This window comes from Equus caballus, chromosome 12 (assembly GCF_041296265.1).
Source record: "Equus caballus isolate H_3958 breed thoroughbred chromosome 12, TB-T2T, whole genome shotgun sequence".
NCBI classification, from domain to species: domain Eukaryota; kingdom Metazoa; phylum Chordata; class Mammalia; order Perissodactyla; family Equidae; genus Equus; species Equus caballus.
In genome coordinates this window covers 49,077,670-49,097,222 of record NC_091695.1, presented here as the reverse complement: position 1 = coordinate 49,097,222, position 19,553 = coordinate 49,077,670, and the positions used below count along the sequence as shown (strand labels likewise).

Genomic DNA, 19,553 nt, shown 5'->3' with positions numbered 1-19,553 from the left:
CAGCAGAGAGGGTGTTGGGAGAAGGGAGTCACATACAAGCCAAGGAGACGGGTGAGCTGTCGCATTTATTACATCTGCTTGGGCGAAAATAAATAATTCTTCACACACATTCTTCAGCAAAACATGAAAAATGCGGAGGGAGGAGCAGGCGCAAAGTCCTCAGGAGTAATACTGCGCTGACGGGTGGGGGCCTCGGGCAGGGCTCGCAGGTCCAGGAGACCCCAGGTGCCGGCCCTGCCCTCCCCAGCCCTTGGGTGGGGCCTGGGAGGAAGAGATTAAGGCACAGGTGAGGGGGCGTCTGCCCCCGCGAGGGGAGGGATACTGGCACCTCTCCCTCCTCAGTGCAGCACGTGAGTGGTTGGTGGAGGGGTTGACAGCCAAGCCCCCTTCTCCTTATTCCGCAGGGGGTATGAAGAAAGGCCGGGAAGGGGGATCGCAGCCGGCCCAAGGGCCCCGCCTCACGGGGCAGGGAGGCTGGGGGGCCCAGCCCTCAGCACCGGGACCCCAGGGGGCTGGGGAAGGACAGAGCAGGGGCGCTCAGCAAGGGGGCGAGCTGGGCGGGAGCTGCGGGGGCGCAGGGGCAGGCTCCGCAGGGGCAGGCTCCGCAGGGGCGCGCATGCGCAGGGCATCCGGCGGGAAGGCCACGTTGGTGCAGAAGAGACCCAGCAACAGCTGGCGCTGGCACTCCTCCCACTTGGCCAGCGCGTCCCCTAGCGAGAGGCTGTTGCGCATCCAGCTGGGCAGCACCTCGCTGTAAGCGGCGTAGGACAGCGGCACAGAGGGCAGCGACCGGGAGCGGCGCAGCTCCACCTGCTCTGACAGCCTGCGGGCGGGGAGGGGCCGAGGGAGGGAGGGAGGGAGGGCCTTAGTGGGGGCCACGGAGGCTGCGGGCTCCCCGCGGACACGACAGTCAGGGGCTCACCTGGAGGGCAGGTGGCTGCCGAGCTTCCTTTTGGCGCGCATCACCAGGTACTGGCAGATGCTGCCTGTCTGCTCCTTCATCCACCGGATGTCCTCAGGGACATAGGGCAGCCACTCCAGCAAGCTAGGGTGAAGGTGGGAGGCATGGCCTCAGGGACTATGCCTGAGCCCTCACGACCACCCCCCCACCCCCCGCACCCGACCCCAGTCTGTGCCCCGGCTTGTGGGACCCCTGACCCGGCATCTCCGCAGCGCCCCCAACCAGCTGCCTCTTCCCCCGGGTGCCCGCCACTCTTGGATGATCCTTGCGCCCCCCAGCCCCCGCCGCACCGGATGGTGAAGGACACGGCGCTCTCCAGCGGCAGAGTGTAGGGCACCATCATGGCCGTGGCCAGACGCACAGGCAGCATGTTGGAGAGCGTGGTCAGCAGGTCCTTGGGCTCCATGCAGGCCTCCAGCAGGGCTGCAGGTGGGGCGCAGGAGGGCAGTTAGCAGCCGGGTAGGGAGGCAGAGGCCAGGACCACTCTGCTCCTCGTCCTCCGGCATCCCCGCAGGCCAGGTACCACCCTCCTCTCCCCACTCCCTCCCTCTCCCCCTCCCCCTTCGCCACCCCCTCGCACCCTCATTGAGCCGAGCAGGCAGATGCTCCAGGATGTGATCCTCCCCGGGCAGCTGCAAGTGGCCGTCCACTCGAGCCCTCTCCGTGGCCGCCTCAGCCACCTCGGCGTCCTCGTCCTTGGGGTCATGGGGGCTGGCGGGGGGCAGCGCCTGCAGCGGGTTGGGCTGATTCAGGAGGCCTGGGTAGGGAGGACGTAACACGCGATCAGCGCGGCCGCGGTCCGGCGGGCCGGCAGGGGGCAGTAGTGCAGAGCCGTCTGCCAGCCCAGCCCACCCGCCTGGCCGAAGGGGCCCGACAAACGCCGCGCTCCCAGCTCCCAGCTCCCAGCTCCCAGCTCCCAGCTCCCCAGCGGGGCGGCGTCCGCACCATTCCGCCGCAGGAAGCGCAGGCCGTCCCTGTAGCCTTGCTTGCACATCTCTCGCAGCACCTGAGGCAGAGGGATGGATAAATTGGAGCAAGGGAGCCAGACATGCCCTGCTCTGCCCCTCTAGAGTCCCCGCTCGGCACGACCAAGCTACCTTGGATCCAGGACAAGATCAAAGCTGGACAGAGGCTGGACAGACTGCCCCCGAGTGGAGAGGTTGTGCAGGACACAGCACTCTCGCCCAGCGCTCAGAAGAGGACACCTTGACCACCTCACCCTCACTGTGGTCACTCAGGAGTGCTCATCCAGGCAGCTTCCTCCCCCAGGACACAGCGAGGAGAGGCTGTGCAGGCCATGGGGCTCACCATGGGCTCGGGCGGGAACAGGGCCTTGGAGAGGCGGTAGAGGTTGCGCAGGTTGAACTGGATGCTGGTGTTGGTGACCCGGAGCTCATGGATGTTGGTGGAGCTGTCCTGCGGGCAGATGTCACTCTCGCCCGAGAAGGGGGACACCGTGATAGTGTTCTTGAGCTCGTAGAGTGGCAGGTTGTCTGAGATGCCGCCATCCACGTAGCGCTGCGGCAGGAACCCACAGCCACGCGGTGAGGGGCCTGCAGGGTGAGCAGGCTGCCCCACCGGGCCACCACAGACCCTACCCAGTGGCTATTTCATTTGGGCCCTTCACCCACTGGGCACTGGCCATGGGCCGCCGGGCCACTAAGCAGATGGCCAGGAGTGGCAGGGGGAGGGGAGGCAGCCACAGGAAGTGTGTGTCTCCACAGGCAGTCCTGGCTCTTGAGTAACCCTGGGGGAAGTGGGGCAACAGGCAGTGGCAGGAGTGAGGGGCAGTCGTGCGGGCACAGATGGCCTCCCCCGCAGCATTCCACACAGTAGCTGATTTGTCACCCAAGAAGATGTCCGGGGTGGGGGGTACTTACTACGCCCTGGAGGGAGGGCGGGATGAGGCCACAGTACACAGGAATGAAGGTGCTGCAGACGTTGGCCTGCCGGCAGGGCAGAAACAAAACAATAAACAGGGGCCTCGGGGCTCGTACTGCGCCCCCAATGCAGCCCCACTAGGGCCCACCTGGATGAGCTCATCCTTGGAGTTGAAGTGGGATATAATGACGTTCTCGCCATCTGAGACACGGGTCAGGGAGATGCCCAGGCGCCCACTGGCCCGCTCATGGGCATCAGCAGGCAGAGTCCTCAGCAGGCAGCCACGAATGGTCTTCACCAGGTTGAAGGAGGGGTGCAGAGGACCCAAGAACCGCTTCCGGGCCTCCTTAGACACCTCGATGATGTTGGCACCAGCCTCGCCTGGGGCAGCAGGGCCAAGAGACAGGGGCTGTCACTCCTGGGCTCAGCACACCTGCTATGGTTCCATGCCCAAGATTCCCCCGCACCCAGACCTGGTGCCCGCCCATCTACCCTGGAGGACTCCGTGTCCACCATGGGACCCAGCCCACAAGTGAGACTCTTGCCACCGGCCCCTGGGAGGGCAGACAGCTGGGGCCGGAGCCTGCCCTCTGCCCAGTATTTCCCAACTGCCTGCCCTGATCCATGAGTCACTGGGTCTGGTGTGGTGTGGCACCCAGCCCGGGAACGGGGGGAGACGGAGGCTCAACTCTGACCAGCCTAAGTTTTCACCCACTTGGCCAGATCCAGACCCACAGAGCCCAGTGCAATCCAGGGGTCTCACAGGCCAGGAGACATGAGGTTGGAAATAGTGGGGCTCCACCACTCCTGAGAAAGTGCAACTGTGTCCCACTGCAGCCAAGAGCAGGCAACCCCCCAACAGCCCCTTTGGGGGCCCCTGGGCACTGGCCTAGAACAAAGCCAGAGAGAGAGCAGGCCTAGGAGTGATCAGGGAGCAGGAGGGCCTTGGGGAGGAGCTGAGGACCGTGCCCTCCTCCAGGACCACCACCTGGGTCATGAGAACGGCAGTGAGGGGCGAGCATCTGCACTCTGTGGGGGCTCCAGCTGCTCAAGACTGCTCGTGAGAAAGAGGCTTCTTGGGAGTGTGGTTGGGGGAGTGCTGTGGGAGCCATGCTTTCAACTAGTTGCCAGGGACCTAGGTGTGTCCTGAGGCCAGCATGGGGGTTTGAGAGGAGCTGGCCTGAGGCCTCCATGAGTGGGAGGGGCAGGGCCACAGTGGGAACCCTCAAGTCCCAGGAATGTAGAGCTATGCTCCTTCCAGCCCACCCCCCTCAGGGCAAAGGTCATTGGAAGGGGGCAGGAGAGAACTGTGGACAGGCTCCTGCCGACAGGACCTTCAAGACCCTGATGACCCCTCTGTCACTTTGGCTGCCCTAGTAGGCTGGGGGCTCGGCAACATTCACAGGACTCCTGAAGTACTTGGTGTGCTATAAGCACCATGGGACTGCGGCAGGAAGTGTGTGGGAGTAGGGGAGGCCATCCCAGCACACACAGACTCCTGCATTCCTGACCCCACTGGGTACCCCGCTGGAGAGTCCAGAAGCACCTCCCACTCCATGGAGTGAGCCAAAAACGGTTGGCCACAGTTGGGGACCTAGGCCTACATTGGGCCTTGTGCAAGGCAGAAAGGGGCGCAAGAGAGCTGGCCATGCCCAGGCCTGACGTGCGGGGCTCCTCCTCCAGGGGCCCTTGGGAGGTACCAGGCCACAGTGCCCAATGCGCTCTTCAGAGGCCACCCTATGCTAGGCCCGGGGCTCCAGGACGCAGTGACCGCTGGCAGCCAGTCCGATGCCCGATGCCGGATGCCGGGGCCGAGGGAGGCGGCGTAGGCCCCTCCCCTGCCTCTCACAATCCCGCCCACGGCTTACTTTCTATTTCCAATGACAGCTTTCACTGCACCTGCCCGCCCTGAAAGCTTTGCGCCCAGAGGCGGGCCCAGAAGCCCGCCGGGCTCTACCCCAATCCCTGGGCACCGTCCCAGCAAAACAAACCTGGCCCCGCCCCCCGATCGGCGCCCAGGATGGGGAACCTCGGCCTGGGCAGAGACGTCTCCCCACGGCACCCGTGGCACCCACGGCACCGGCGGCCCGGCCAGCCTCCCTGTGCGAAGGGATGGGGGCGCTCTAAGCTCACGAAGAGCATCCGCCCGGCCCCGCCTACCCCGCTCACCCAGGCAGGCCCCGGTGACCAGCGCCGTGGCGGTGAGCGCCCCGGCCGAGGCGCCGTAGATGTGCGTGGCGTTGGCCACCAGGAAGGGCGCGTGCTCGCGGAGGCAGGAGGCCACGCCGATGTGGTAGACGCCGAGGAAGCCGCAGCCGGCGAACGAGATGTTCCATGTCGCCTCCTTGGGGAACATCGCGGCGGCCGCCGGGCTCCGGGGCTCCGCGGCCGGCCGGCCTCGTGTACACCGCGCGTTCGCCGCTCGCTCTGGAGCTGGACGCGGCCGGTCCCTCGGTCACTCTGGCTCGGGGTCTCCCCCGGTGAGGCGGCGACACTGCGCAGGGCGGGGACGGAGGCGGTATTTTTAGTGGAGGTGGGCGGGGGCGAAGCGGGCGGGGCGGGGCCGGCACGCGCGGCCCAATCGTGGGCAAGGGGAACGGCCGCGCCTTCGAGGCGGGCCCTGGAGCCCCGCCCACTCCCGGGTGCCTTCCGCGGCCCTGAGACCCCGCCCCTGGACCCGGAGTCCCACCCCGGGCCTGGGATCTCAGCCCCGAGACCCCACCCCAGGCACCGAAACCCCGCCCCTGCCCAATGGTCCAATGAAACGACGCCCCCGGACCTGATACCCCGTCCCTGGACCTGGAGCCCCGGCCTTGGCCCCAGAGGCCCACACTGGCCCCGGGACCCCACTCCCCCCCGGAGATCCACCCTGGCCCGAGACCTGGTCCTCGGCTCCGAGACCACCCGAGGGGAGGGCCCTGGTGTCTGGGCAACCGCCGCCCCTTCCCTCGGGGGTCCGCCTACAATACTGACCTGGGACACTGAGGAGCCCCCCCGAGTCAGGGACCCCCAGGATCCACCGACTTGTCTACAGCCTGATCCACAGACATCCGCGGCGATGCGAATCACACACCCGCACGACTTCAGAGCCAGCGCCTGCCGCAGACCCACACCTGACATCGGGCCCCAGCCCTGCCCTCCGCGGCCCCCCTTCCTGGGCACTAACCCGGGTCCCACCAGCGTCCGACGCGGTCTCCTCAGGCTGTGGGGTCTACCTGGGTTTGACTCGGGCCCTGCCCGCCCCCGCTAATTGCCCCAGCGGGTGGAGCACTCCGGGTGACGTCACCCTCCCGCTCCTCTTCCGCATTTTTCTCCTGGAGTGTGTGGTGCAGGCCCCGCCTGGCTTGGATCCAGGAGCCAGCCCTGCACCTCACCCCACCTCGCAAACAAGGGGTTGATCTATGCTGAGGTGGTGGGGAGGCGGTGTGCGTGTCTCCCCAGGAACACTCACTCCCAGGCAGGAGATCAGCTCAGGACCCAGCTAGTGCCAGGGCTTCGAGCCTCTGGGCTGAGGCTTGGGACTGCCCCTCACCCAGGCCCAGGCCGAGAAGCCAGAGCAGGGCCTCCCCAGAACACAGCCACCTTGGGTCATGCTGTCCAGCCCTCAACCTCTGTGCTCCCTCCCACCATAGTTAGCACCGACAGTGTGTCTGGCATGTGAACCAGCACAGGGTAGCACACTGAGTAGGGTCGACGCAGACCCAGCCCTACAGGGGGCAGGGGACAGACATTGTTTACACAGCTCAAAATGAGGACCGAGAGGGGTGACAGGGTATCTGGGCACAGAGTTCACCAGGAAGGGCACAAGGCTGCCCAGGCTGCCCAAGGGCACATGCAAAGGGCCCCGGGTGGGAGGAGTGAGAGGAGAGGGGAGCCCTGGCCTGGGCACTGGGAGAGGGGAAAGCAGGGATGGGGAGCTGACCGAATTTGACCTACAAAGACTTGTCGTTTTCTCTGCACATGGGACCCCATCCCATGGAAGTGTGGCTGGAGGTACAGCGCAGAGAGGTGTGGCCCCATCAGGACCATCAGGGCCCCCAGTGACTGAGCCCTTGGGGATGCTGCTGGACGCAGCAGGGGCGAGAAGTGCCTCACAGTGAGAACTGGGCAAAACTCAAGGCTGGCCGGGAAAGTCCAGGGGTCACTGGGATGACGACTGAGAGGGAAGCTGGGCAGGGCGGCCTGAGCCAGAGACCCAAGAAGGTCCTCCCCCGGACCAGCTCCAAGGAGAGGCCAGCGTCCAAGCCCTCTCTGCTTTGTTTTTTTTCCTTTTTCTCCCCAAAGCCCCCCGGTACATAGTTGTGTATTTTTAATTGTGGGTTCTTCTAGTTGGAGACTGTGGGACACCACCTCCGCATGGCTTGATGAGCGGTGCCATGTCCGCGCCCAGGATTTGAACTGGCAGAACCCTGGGCTGCCGAAGCAGAGGGCGCGAACTTAACCGCTCCACCACAGGGCTGGCACCGCTTCTGAGGGGCCATGGGGCCTTGGAGGGTGGCACTGCCCCAGTGCAGGGAGACCTCTACCCCCATTTCCACACCCGAGTTGAACTGTTTTGGGTACATTCCCTCCCTCCAGGCCCCTGGGACCATCAGCTCTGGAGCCAGGAACAGGGCAGCCCTTCCCGGAATCCTGGCTGGGGGTGGGAGGTGGGCCCCGCTCCTCTTGGTCAGCATGGAGAAGCCCTGAGGTCTGCTGCGTGATTCTGCCAGGTGGGTGTCTTGGCCCCTCTCCCGTGGTATCTTCCAGCCCACACACAGCCCTTCTCTTCAGGGTCTGAGGTTGGGATTCTGAGCTCTGCCCCTGGACCCTGGGTCCACTCCTCTAGGGAGCTCTCTCCCGCAGCCTGGGGCCATGGCCCGTGTCCAGTTGCGTCCACAGCCCCACGCCTCACCGCCCCCTGCAGCACATACTGCTAGACCTCTGAAGTGGTCCTCACTTCTCTTGGCTCCATGTCCCACCCACCACCCACCTGGTGGATTCCAGCCCCTCCACACCACTCTGGATAACCAGAGGGTCTCAGGACTTCCTTCCATCACGGCTGTGCACTGTCCCCAGCCTCTTCCTCCAGGTCTCGGATCCTCACGGAGGGAGCCTCCTCCGCCCCAGCTGTCTAGTGCTGTATTGGTTACTTTCTCCACAAAACTACGGCCCACAGGGGCAGGTCCTTCTTCAGTGCTGTGGCCTTGCACACAGTAGGTACACACCACACCGCCACCAGTTGCCAACCCACGGCCTCCAGACGGGGAAGCAGTGTCTTCTAGGTGGCCTGGCATTGGTGGGCAGAGGGAAGGCCTCTGCCCTCTCCCCTACATTCCAGGATAGAGCCTGGTGAGAGGGCCATGGGCAGGCCCACCCCAGAAAGACTTAGTGAGCACATGGCCTAATGTCAATGCCCAGAAGCCACTTCTACACGTACCCCAGTGTTGGCCCATCAGATGGCTGGGGAAACTGAGGCTCCGATAAGCTAAATGACTGCCCCAAGTTGCTCAGGGGTTAAGGTGGAGCTGGGGCACTGACCCCTGCAGGGAAACAAACGCAGGATCCACGCACCCAACCACACATCCCCATCTGAGTGAAGGACACCACCGGTCCTGGGAGAAGTGCTAAACTTGGCTGGCTGGAGCCACCTCCAGAGCAGTGGTGACCACTCATCGCTGCTTCTGAGGTTTTCCTGGGTGTCCCCCTGAAGGCTGCACTCCCTGGGAAGGCCCTGGCAGTCACCCAAGAAGGGGACTCTTGCACCCTCCAGAGCCTGCTCAAGGTTTGGCCACACCCAAGAAAGTGTCCCGTCCCTACCCCCCACCCACCCCCCCCGCAAAGTATTCATTTTTGTACCAAAGACTTGTCTCCACCGTGGTTCAGCCACTCCTTGTCCCTGGGGAAGCATCCTCCTGCGGTAAGGCCTGCCAGCCCACCGTGGGGTCCCCACCTGCCCTGCATTGAGGCCAGACTCTAACAAAGAGATCACAGGCAGCTGAACAGATACTTAAAAAGGGTTTTATTTGCAGGGGAGTAGGATTCTAATCAAACAAGCCAAATCCCATGTCGTCATCCGACTCCTCGGACTCCTCCTTCTTCTCCTCTTTCTTTTCTTCCGCTGTGGGAGGAAGAGTTGAGTGAGTGAGGCCCGCGGTGCGGGCAGACTCCCAGCAGACCCCAGTGCAGCCACCACGACAGCTGCCTGAGCCTCCACTTACCTGCGGCTGGGGCAGAACCAGCAGCAGGAGCTGCAGATCCCGGGGCAGCAGAGACAGCTACAGCCCCACCGGCGGGCACGCTGGCCAGCTTGCCAATACCTACCGAAACCAAAGAGGTGAGGTGAGGTGAGGCCAGAGCAGGGGCTCAGCCTGAAAGCTACTTCAGAGGAGTCAAGGGACAGTCTGCCCAATGTACGGGGGCCCGTCTCTCAGTGCATGCACAGGCTCCCCTCTTCTCCTGGGTAGGAGGACCTGTCACACACCCTGAAAAACTTCCTATCTTGAACTTGACTTCTAGGAATCCCTCCACAAGATGCTGGGCCACTGTGCCTCACCACGTAGAGAGCTGAACATGTTTATAACCAGGCAAGGACTGAGTCTGCTGCCTGTGTCCTGATCCTCATGCCCAAAGTGAGCTCATAAACAAGACTGTCTGCTGAGCTGGCTGTACCCCATCACATGTCCAGGGACATTATCGTTTGCCCCAACAGCTTGGCTTCCAAACAAGTCGCATCAGTTCCAGCCTGATGTCACCAGAAAACCATCTGCCCAGCAAAGAGAGGCAGGGGCATGTGGTCATCCCTGGCAACCCCAGGCTCTACTCCCAATGCCCTCATCCAGAGCACGTGAGGAGACTTGTTTACAAAGTCCCCGTTCCCCAACGCTACAGGCAAGGCAGAGAGGCCCAGTGAGATGAGGGCAAGCCTTGCCCCTGGGAATGTCTAGAAGCGCCCGTGGCATGAGCCTACTGAAGCCCTGCCAGCTCCTCTGGGTGAGGCTCCTAGGGTGCTCTGGTCCACAAGCGAAACCTGGCAGGCCACAGGCTGACCGGCAGGAATTAGGATGGACTGTGAAAACAAAGCCTCCCCGCCCCCCACACACTCTCACCCTGGGCAATAACGTCTTCAATGTTCTTCCCGTTCAGCTCACTGATGACCTGAAGCAGACAAGCACACCCAACAGTTACCACGGACCACCACCACACCCCTGGTCTTAACCACCTTCTCCAGGGGCAGGGCTGGCCTCCCGCACAGCGAGGAGACACCCTGAAGCTTCTCAGCCTGCACCCCCCACTGCAGTTATTACCCATAACTGAGATCTCTGAATGGAGACGAGCTCCAAGTGGGAACCAGCGACAGATTTCTAAGACTCACTACTACACGTGGAAATAACACCTAGAATAAACAGGCTGAAAAATAACGCAGTAGAGTGTACTCTTCCCTCTTCTCTTTTTCAAAAAGTCAATTATTACATAACTTTCAATTACACGTGACTTATACTTCTACTCAACCACGCGGGTCGGGACTTGGCCTCACACCCACGTTAGCCTCCTCTGGGCTGTATCAGGGCCCCCAAAGGCAACCCAATAAACGACAGCATGGGCAGGCACGTCGAAGTGCCCTTTCCCAAAGGTAAACCCAGCCGAGCAGGAGAGGACCCTCTGTGCGCAGTATCGGGCCGGTAGCGGGCTGCTACCTTGTTGAGCCGATCGTCGTCCGCCTCAATGCCCACGCTGTCCAGAATCTTCTTGATGTCCTTGGCGCTGGGGGAGGTATTGCCCCCGAGGGCGGCCAGCAGGTAGGAGGCGACGTAGCGCATCCTGCGGCGGGAGGGGAGAAGAGGGCGGCGGCATGACTAGGAGCCCCGACCGCGGCCGCGCGTGGCCCGGCCCGGGGCCCCCGCTGAGCCCGCCCGGCACCCCGCCTGCGCCCCGGGGCCCCCGCGGCCCCGACCTGGCCCGAGCCCCGGCCCCACCGGGCCGTCCCACTCACTCGGCAGCGGCGACGGAGAGGCCTCGCGCGTGCAACCTCGGCAGCGTCGGGGACGGAAAGGAAGGCGCCGGCGTAGGGGGCGGGGGTAATCCGCTACCCAGAAGCCTCCGGGACCCGGGCGCCGCGCCCCGCGAGGGCGCCTCGGAGTGACGTCACGCGGCGCCCAGCCAATGAGGACGCAGGAGAAGCCATCGTCCCGTTCGTCCCTTTCCGTCCCGCAGCCGCCCGAGCAAAGGCAAAAGGCAGTTAGGGCAGTTCTGGGGCAGCCTTCTTGTACCGCGTGGGGAGGGGGGTCTCCTGAAATCCCTGGGGCGGCAGGGCGAGGCGTGGCGCGAGCCCGAAGGAGAGTGTTTCTCCTGGAGAGTTCCCAGCATGCCACGCGGCGCCTACAGCTCCCAGCATGCAGCGCGGCCGCCACGCCTGGGACGCGTCCCTTTGCGGGAGCGGCCGACGCAGTCAGCGAACTATAAGTCCCATGGTGCATGGCTGCCGGAAGTGCGGGCGCGCAGCCTTCTGCACGGGCTGCACGTGGGCCGCGCGGAGCCTGAGCGGAGCGCCGCATTTCCGGCTCTCGGTAGTTCCCGGCCGCGGGCACAGAGCGCTGGTGTCCGGCGGGGCCGGTGGCGCCCAATCTGTCCGGCCCGGGTGAGGTAGGCGAGCCGCCCCTCGCGCTCACACTGCAGAACCGAGCCGCTTGGGCCTACTGGCTGCCCCCCAGCTCAGGGGTGGCTGGGCCCGAGGGATCGGCCCCTCTCCTGGCCGTGTTGGCTCAGAACTGACCTCAGCGTCCACGCGGACATCACATGTCACTCGCTTCTCCGTGTCAGGGACCCCGCTGCAGGCTGGCGTCCTGAGGGGACAGCCGACCTGATTCCGCGGGACACTCAAAGCCAATAAACGGGGCAGCCCCAGGCTGAGAGAGACCCTGAAGGAACGAGGCGGTGACCCTGAGCTGAAAGACGAGAAGGAGCCGGCCTGCGAAGATCTGGGGCGAGCAGCAGGCAGAGGGGTCAGATGCTGAGACCCCAAGGTGGCTGGAGATGGGTCCCGAGGCAGCAGCCGGCCCATGGGGACTCTAAGGACAGGGCGAGCTCTCGTGCGTAGGCTTCAAGCGCTGGCATATTAACGCAAAGCACACAGCTGCCCTAGGCGTCATGCAGTCCTCGCCCCCATGTTATAGACGAGGTTGGGCACAAAGATTTTCTTGCTCAAGGTCACACAGCTGGGGTAAAGTAGGGAAACCATCCGCGGAAGGATGGAACTTTATTGTAATCACATAGGCAAGTGGCATATTGTCATTCGGATTTTTTTTAATGGTAGAATAATAGATAACATAAAGTCTGCCGTTTTAGTCATATAATTCAGTGGTGTTAGGTGCATTCACATTGTTGTGCGACCATCACCACCATCCGTCTCCAGAACTTTTTCCATCTTCCCAAATTGAACTCCATACTCACGGATCGCTAACTCCCCACCCCCCTCCCCCAGCCCCTGGCACCCACCATTCTAGTTTCTGGCGCTGTGAATTTGACGTTTCTAGGTCCTCATATAAGTGGGATTACACAGTATTTGCCCCCTGGTTTGGCGTATTTCACTCAGCATGATGTCCTGAAGGTTCATTCATCCTGTAGCATGTGTAAGAATTTTATTCCTTTTTAAGGCTGAATAATACTCCTGTGATGGGTTTTTTTTAGAAGATTCTTCTGGCAGCTCTGCAGAAACTGAATGGCGGGGGGGCGGGGGCTGGCCCCGTGGCCAAGTGGTTAAGTTCGAGCGCTCCGCTGCAGGCGGCCCGGTGTTTCGTTGGTTTGAACCCTGGCCCCGCGGACATGGCACTGCTCATCAAACCACACTGAGGCATTGTCCCACATGCCACAACTAGAAGGACCCACAACGAAGAATATACAACTGTGTACCCGGGGGCTTTGGGGAGAAAAAGGAAAAAAATAAAATCTTTAAAAAAAAAAGAAAAGAAAAAGAAACTGAATGGGGGACAGAAGCTCGGGACAATGGAAGCCTGGCAGTAACTGCCCATCCCGGTGGGAGTGATGGTGGTGGCTGGGGAGGTGGAAGTGGAGGAGAGAGGGTGCCCGCGATGTGACTTGAGGCAGAACTGGATGTGTTCTATTCATTTGCAGAGCACCTGCTGCGCTGGGTGAAGGAAGCGGGGTGACAGCACAGGTGGGGAAGGCTCTCTTGAGTGTCAGACAGAGACCCTGTTTGAGGTTCTTGGCTTTGGCATGGACCAGCTACCTGGCCTTGGGCAAAATCTGATCTCTCAGAGCCTCCTTTTCCTCCCCGGGTGGGATGCAGACGTAGACCGAAGGAGGCAGCTTGTGGGGAAGGCCAGCACCTGGCCCAGAGAGATAGCCTGTAAAGTTGGGACATGGAGCTGGGGCCCGGTCTCCGCAGGGCCTGAGAGGAGGCCTTCCGGAGAAGGGATCCATTGGGGCTGGCTGGGGAAGAACACAACACTCTCAGAGCTCTGGCTTCTGGCAGGCGGTGGGTGTCGGGCAGCAGCCGCCATCAGCCCCTGAAGCCCCCTCGCTCCCCCGCCCTGAGACTGCACCAGCTGATTTTAACGTGGGGCCAGGAGTGCACAGCCCCCGAGCAGAGCCTCGGCCCGAGAACCTCTGAAAGGGCGGGTTTCATGGCGCGCAAGGCGGGCCTGGACGGCGCCGACGGACACAGACTAACAGGAAGCTGAGCGCGGCTGGGCAGGCGGCTCGGCAGAAGAGGTCGCGTCCGCATCTCCAGGGCGGCCCGGCCTGCAGAGGGCAGGCAAGGCAGGGGGGGACCCTGAGGCCTTCGCCTGCGGACCCCAGCGGGAGCAAGGGGCGCCCTCTGACGGGGCGGGGCCAGAGGGGGCGGTGCCTGGAGTCAGCCCGCCCGGAAGCGCGCCGGCGGGAACCCGGGCGCGGAGCGCCGAGCCGGCAGCCGAGGCGGCGCCCGGCCTGGAGCGCAGGTACCGCGGGCCGCGGGCCTGCCCTGGGACGGCGAGGGTGCGGGGAGGGCGAGCTCTCCCGCCGGGACCGGCCCCCCAGGCCGTGTGAGCCCCAGATGCGCTTGGGACCGCCCTCTCCAGCGGACCCAGGTGTGAACTGGAAGTGGTGGGAGAGCCCTCCTCCAGCCATCAGGAAATGGGGTCCCGTCCCTAGTGGCTCAGACCCCAGGTTACCCCCTCACATTCACGTCTCTGACATACGCGGGCGCAATCACCCGCTCCTTGGCGTGGGCCACCGCCCCCACGTGGTGGATGAGAGTCAGGAACCTCCTGTCAAAGCTGATGAGTGTGAAGGTTGAAGGTGGCACAGGACCCTAGCTTCTTGTCCCAGGAGGGGAGGCGGGTGCAGCCAGGATGAGCTGACAGCTCTAGGAGTCCCTTGTCCAAATGCCCAGAATTAGGACGTGAACCCTCACTTCCTCCTCTCCCATGCAGGTTTCCCCAGCTCCTCTGCACACAAGGGTCTCCCTGCCTGCTGCCCTCCCAGCTTTGGGGGTCCCATTCCTCAGCCCCATTTCAGCCATGACCTGTCCAGCCTGGACTCTGGGTTCTGTGGACCAGCTGGCCTGGCTCAAGGGCTCTCCCTAGCCAGAGTCCCCCTTCCATTGACTGGGAGGAGGGCCCAGCCCCACTCCCACCCGCTCCTCCCTCTGACTCTGCAGCCTTCCCGGGCCCTGCCTGAGCAGGCCTGCCTGGCAAGCTGGGACATGTCTGGCCCCCGAGGACGGCTGGTGGGCGATGGATGCGGTGGTGGAGGGGCTGGAGCCCCAGGCGGCTACTGCAGAAGATGCTGCAAGAGATGCTACAGATGCTGTGGATGCAGGGCCCGGGGTGACCCCTCTCCTGGCTGGGAACCGGCTGAGCCTGGACCTGTACCCCAGGGGCTGCCACCGGCTGCTGCACCTTTGTGCTCAGCAGCCCCATCAGCTGCTGGAGGTGGAGTTCTTGCAGCTGAGCGGCCACGAAGACCCTCAGCTGCTGGAGGCCACCCTGGCCCAGGTGCCAGGGAGCCTGCTGCGCCTCCGCTCCCTGGTCCTCAAAGGTGAGTCCCACCTGGTCCCAGCCCGGGCCCAGCTCTATCACTATTCTCCGTACAGCTCTACTCAGCTCCCCAAGGTGAAGCTGGCAGAGTCCCAGCTCCTGGACCCTGCGGCTGCTCGGTGGGGTCTCCCAGCAGACCCCAGTGTGGGTGTTTCTCCTGGGGTGGGTCATGGGTGATGGCCATAAGCTGAGATGAACCTGCAGTCTCTGTCCCTGCCTCCCTCCGTTGGCTGGTGTCTCTCCAGTATCTCTGTCTGTCTCTGTCCGGGTGGGGTTGGGGTGGAAGTCTGTGCCTTGGCTGGCAGGACCAAGCTGGGACTCGGGACTCTGGCTTTGAGGACCACATCTGCCTTCCCTCCTCCCAGGTGGGCAACGCCGGGATGCAGGGGGTGCCAGCCTCCGGGGCTCCCTGACCACGCTGCCAGCCGGCCTGAGTGGCCTGGCCTGCTTGGCTCACCTGGATCTGAGCTTCAACAACCTGGAGACACTGCCGGCCTGTGTCCCGCAGATGCGCAGCCTGGGTGCCCTCCTGCTCTCTCACAACCGCCTCTCAGAGCTGCCTGAGGCCCTAGGGGCCCTCCCTGCCCTCACCTTCCTCTCTGTGACCCACAACCGCCTGCAAACTCTGCCCACGGCTCTGGGGGCCTTGACTACCCTGCAGCGCCTTGATCTCTCTGAGAACCTTCTGGACACTCTGCCCCCTGAGATCGGAGGCCTGAGCAGCCTTGCTGAGCTCAATCTGGCCTCCAACCGGCTGCAGAGCCTCCCGGCCTCCCTTGGTGAGTAGGAGCCATGCCTCTCTTGGCTCACTGGGCCTGATGGGGAGCGCCCCTCAGCCGTGGCCCGGCCTCCACTCCCAGGGGCCCCTCTCGGCTTCTGCGTGGCTCTGCACACTCAGGCTCAGCCCACCTTGGAGCCTCCACTCCTCCTAGTGAGTCCTCGTTTGCTTCCCCACTTTTCCAGCCTTCGAGGCTCCCTGAGCAGGCTTACCCGAGTCTCTGAGTCTAGCCACAGGACAGGGCTTCTCTGGGAGGCCCTAGCATGAGTGTCCTGGCCTGGCCTGGTGCCCCAGGGTGTGGGGTGGCCCTGAGTGGTCCTCTGCTCGTCCTAAGCTGGCGCCTGCCTGCAGCGGGCCTTCGGTCCTTGCAGCTCCTTGTTCTGCACAGCAACCTGCTGGTCTCGGTGCCTGCCGGCCTGGACCGCCTCCCGCTGCTCACCCGGCTGGACCTGAGGGACAACCAGCTCCGGGACGTGCCCCCTGAGCTCCTGGACGCCCCCTTTGTGCGCCTTCAAGGGAACCCCTTGGGCGAGGCCCCGCCAGATCCCTGCAGTCCCCCAGGTAAGCTTGTTGCTAGAGAGGAGCGGATTTCACGTGCAGGACGCAGGTACCATCACTGTCCTAACGGCTCATCTGTCTTTCTACAGGGACACCCGTGGTCCGGGAAATGCCCAGACTATTCCTGACCTCAGATTTGGACAGGTGTGGGATGGGGGAGCAGTGAGGCTGGAGGGGCACCTGTCTACCCCAGACACCTTGCCCATGCCTTGGGGGTCTTCTCTTAGGATCCTCCAGGGGTGGCAGAGTCAGACGTACAGCCCCTTCTCTGTCTGACCTGATGCCTACCCTGTCCTCATTCAGCTTCCCTGTGACCTCCCAAGGCTGCTCCGTGACCCTGGCCTGTGGTGTCCGCCTGCAGTTCCCCGCTGGGGCCACTGCTACCCCTGTCACCATCCACTATCGACTGTGGCTGCCAGAGCCACGCCTCGTCCCCCTGGGTCCCCACGACTCCCTGCTCAGTGGTGTCCTGGAGCTGCAGCCCCATGGAGTGGCCTTTCAGCAGGCACGGCCAGCGCAGGGTGGGGGCGGGTGAGGAGGGCCCAGGCGTGGCCCTGGCACTCACACCACCCTTGCCCGGCAGGAGGTGGGCCTGTGGCTGCTCTTTGTGCCCCCACGGGCCCGGCGTTGCCGTGAGGTGGTGGTCAGGACCCTGAGTGACGACAGCTGGAGTGACCTGGAGACCCAGTTAGAGGAGGAGGCACCCAAGGTGAGGGCCATCCAGGCCTGCCTGGCAGCTCTGCTCTGACCCCGACTGCCCTCTGACTCCGTTCCCTCTCACCCCCCCTGCCCAGCGGCTCTGGGCTCACTGCCAGGTGCCCCACTTCTCGTGGTTCCTTGTGGTCTCCCGCCCTGTGTCTGACACCTGCCTGGTGCCACCAGAGGGGACATTGCTGTGCTCCTCAGGACATCCTGGGGTCAAGGTCACATTCCCCCCTGGGGCCACCGAGGAGCCTCTTCATGTCTGCATGCAGGTATGTCTGCATGCCCCCTGGGCATCCACCAAGGGCAGGGGTGGTGCCTTGGCACAGTGGCAAGAGTTCGGGTGGCCTGTCTGCCCCAGGTGGTGCGTATGGCCAGCAGAGAGCTGCGAGCCCTGCTGGGGGAGCCTGAGGGGGCCGTGAGCCCCCTGCTGGGCCTCTCTCAGAGCGGCGACCCCAGCTTCCTGCGACCAGTGACTGTGCAGCTGCCTCTGCCCCCTGGCGTCACAGGTGAGAGGTGGCCATGTGGCATACCTTGACTCATGGCCATGGGATAAGGGGTCAAAGGGGGAGCCCCTGCCAGGGAGGCCTGAGCCTGTGGCCCCCTCCCATCCCCAGGCCTGAGTCTGGACCGCTCCCGCCTGCACCTGCTGTACTGGGCCCCTCCCGCAGCCACCTGGGATGACATCACAGCTCAGGTGGCACTGGAGCTCACCCACCTGTATGCTCGCTTCCAGGTCACGCACTTCTCCTGGTTAGTGGCCCCCCCAGCTTCCTCAGTCCACCTGAGTCCCCACCCCACCCCGGTCCATCCAGCCCCACCTCACCCCCCAGCCCTCCCAGGTACTGGCTCTGGTACACCACCAAGACGTGCGTGGGGGGCCTGGCGCGGAAGGCCTGGGAGCGGCTGCGGCTACACCGTGTGAACCTCATCGCACTGCAGAGGCGCCGGGACCCCGAGCAGGTCCTACTGCAGTGCCTGCCCCGCAACAAGGTCAGGGAGGGGGTCCAGAGGGCCGGGAGGGCCACAGGGTGGGGGCCAGAGGGTCAGGGTGGGGGTGCAGGGGTTGGCTCTGAGCTGATGGGTGTTCCCCCAGGTGGACGCCACCCTGCGGCGGCTGCTGGAGCGGTACCGTGGCCCCGAGGCCTCCGACACCGTGGAGATGTTTGAGGGCGAGAAATTCTTTGCTGCCTTTGAAAGGGGCATTGACGTGGATGCCGGTATGCCCCCCCCCCCGCCCACAGAGAGGGGGCCCTGGGGTCTGCCCCAGGCTCCCTGCTGAGCCCCTCCCTAACCCCCAGACCGCCCAGACTGCGTGGAGGGCAGGGTCTGCTTCGTCTTTTACTCGCACCTGAAGAACGTGAAGGAGGTGTATGTGACCACCACCCTGGACCGGCAGGCTCAGGCTGTGAGGGGCCAGGTGGGCCAATGGAGTAGGGTCCCCCAGGATGTCTGGACAGCGGCCAGAGCACTGAACCCCACCTCATCCCACCCCAAGGTGTCCTTCTACCGGGGAGCAGTGCCTGAGGAGGTGCCGGAGGAGGCTGAGGCCGCCCGGCAGAGGAAGGGTGCGGATGCCCTGTGGATGGCCACTCTGCCCATCAAGCTACCGGTGCGGCCTGGCAGGGGGTAGTGTGTGTGAAGGGGGCAGGGGCAGTGCAGAGGCCCAGGGGGTGGCCAGGGGCACAGGGGTGGAGCCAGGGGCAGAGGCCAGGGCTTACTGCTTCCCTTCTCCCCATAGAGACTGCGGGGGTCTGAGGGACCAGGGCAGCGGCTGGGGGCTAGCCTCTCCCTGGCACCTCTGAACCTGGGCGATGCTGAGACCGGCTTCCTGACCCAGAGCAACCTGCTGAGTGTGGCTGGACGTCTGGGCCCTGATTGGCCGGCTGTGGCCCTGCACCTGGGGCTGCCCTACCGTGAGCTGCAGCGAATTCGGCATGAGTTCCGGTGAGTTCCTGTGAGCCTCCCGTGCTGGCCCCTGGCCAGCCTCAGGCCTGAGTCCTGGCTGCCAGGAGGGCCCTACTTGAGGCTGGCTGAATTTCTACCCAGGGGCAGTGGGGGCAGGGCAGGAAAGGGACGGTCTAGCTACACCTGGCCCAGGGAGCAGGACACCCACCCTGGGTGGGCGGGCGAGCAGGACCCTGGGTGTAGTGGGTAGTCCTGGACTGGACTCCTCCATCACCATTCCCCCTCCTCCCAGGGACGACCTGGACGGGCAGATCCGCCATATGCTCTTCTCTTGGGCTGAGCGCCAGGCTGGGCAGCCTGGGGCTGTGGGGCTCCTGGTGCAGGCCCTGGAGCGGAGCGACCGGCAGGACGTGGCTGAAGAGGTTCGGGCTGTCTTGGAGCTCGGTCGCCGCAAGTACCAGGATGGCATCCGGCGCACGAGCCTGGCTCCTGGGGACCTTGGCCCCTCTGGCCCTTCGGCATCACAGTCCCTAGAGCCTGCCCAGGCCTAGACCCCACTGACTTTGGGTTGGCCTCTGCCATGCCCTGGCCAGAGGTCAGAGGCCCCCCATTGTGTCCTCCCTATGTCTGGAGACAGTAACCCCAGTGCGTAACAAACATGCCCTATTCTGGCTGCTGCCTGGAGCTCAGTTCATTTGTTGGGTGGAGGGGTGGTTGGAAGGCAGGGGTGGCTCCTGCGGGGAGGGGC

The 19,553-nt window shown here is 64.0% G+C and overlaps 3 protein-coding genes and 1 non-coding gene across 13 annotated transcripts; 1 reads left to right on the top strand and 3 right to left on the bottom strand.

The window, feature by feature from the left end:
* Positions 1 to 46: 46 nt before the first annotated feature.
* On the bottom strand, positions 47 to 6,157 carry PNPLA2 (patatin like phospholipase domain containing 2). Of its 4 annotated transcripts, none has more exons than XM_070230325.1 (10): positions 6,009 to 6,157; positions 5,012 to 5,336; positions 2,991 to 3,223; positions 2,842 to 2,907; positions 2,270 to 2,479; positions 1,907 to 1,967; positions 1,542 to 1,718; positions 1,252 to 1,384; positions 923 to 1,045; positions 47 to 823 (listed from the first exon to the last, which is right to left on the bottom strand). In XM_070230325.1, the coding sequence occupies exons 2-10, from the start codon at positions 5,196 to 5,198 to the stop codon at positions 538 to 540; spliced, it is 1,476 nt and encodes a 491-aa protein (XP_070086426.1). In that variant the 5' UTR covers positions 5,199 to 5,336; positions 6,009 to 6,157; the 3' UTR covers positions 47 to 537. The 4 variants fall into 4 exon arrangements, with proteins under 4 accessions (XP_070086426.1, XP_023510557.1, XP_023510556.1 ...); XM_023654789.2 differs by having other exon boundaries at positions 47 to 261; positions 5,816 to 6,145; XM_023654788.2 differs by having other exon boundaries at positions 5,816 to 6,142.
* Positions 6,158 to 8,826: 2,669 nt separating this feature from the next.
* Positions 8,827 to 11,243, bottom strand: RPLP2 (ribosomal protein lateral stalk subunit P2). Of its 2 annotated transcripts, XM_023653768.2 has the most exons (5): positions 10,815 to 11,243; positions 10,519 to 10,642; positions 9,931 to 9,979; positions 9,043 to 9,141; positions 8,827 to 8,942 (listed from the first exon to the last, which is right to left on the bottom strand). In XM_023653768.2, exons 2-5 carry the CDS (start codon positions 10,639 to 10,641, stop codon positions 8,866 to 8,868), a joined length of 348 nt encoding a protein of 115 aa, XP_023509536.1. In that variant the 5' UTR covers position 10,642; positions 10,815 to 11,243; the 3' UTR covers positions 8,827 to 8,865.
* LOC111776148 (small nucleolar RNA SNORA52) lies at positions 9,759 to 9,893 on the bottom strand. Its single transcript, XR_002812102.1, has one exon. It is a non-coding gene; the product is annotated as a small nucleolar RNA SNORA52 (small nucleolar RNA).
* Positions 11,244 to 13,534: 2,291 nt separating the features above from the next.
* On the top strand, positions 13,535 to 19,483 carry PIDD1 (p53-induced death domain protein 1). 6 transcript variants are annotated; one of them, XM_023654774.2, is made up of 16 exons: positions 13,535 to 13,779; positions 14,481 to 14,860; positions 15,225 to 15,638; positions 15,989 to 16,198; positions 16,285 to 16,339; positions 16,499 to 16,700; positions 16,779 to 16,904; positions 16,990 to 17,169; positions 17,259 to 17,406; positions 17,515 to 17,650; positions 17,731 to 17,890; positions 17,994 to 18,117; positions 18,199 to 18,317; positions 18,396 to 18,509; positions 18,639 to 18,844; positions 19,098 to 19,483. In XM_023654774.2, exons 2-16 carry the CDS (start codon positions 14,557 to 14,559, stop codon positions 19,354 to 19,356), a joined length of 2,757 nt encoding a protein of 918 aa, XP_023510542.1. In that variant the 5' UTR covers positions 13,535 to 13,779; positions 14,481 to 14,556; the 3' UTR covers positions 19,357 to 19,483. The 6 variants fall into 6 exon arrangements, with proteins under 6 accessions (XP_023510542.1, XP_070086409.1, XP_023510543.1 ...); XM_070230308.1 differs by having other exon boundaries at positions 13,674 to 13,779; positions 17,740 to 17,890; positions 18,199 to 18,305; XM_023654775.2 differs by having other exon boundaries at positions 13,674 to 13,779; positions 17,740 to 17,890.
* The last annotated feature ends 70 nt before the right edge of the window (positions 19,484 to 19,553 follow it).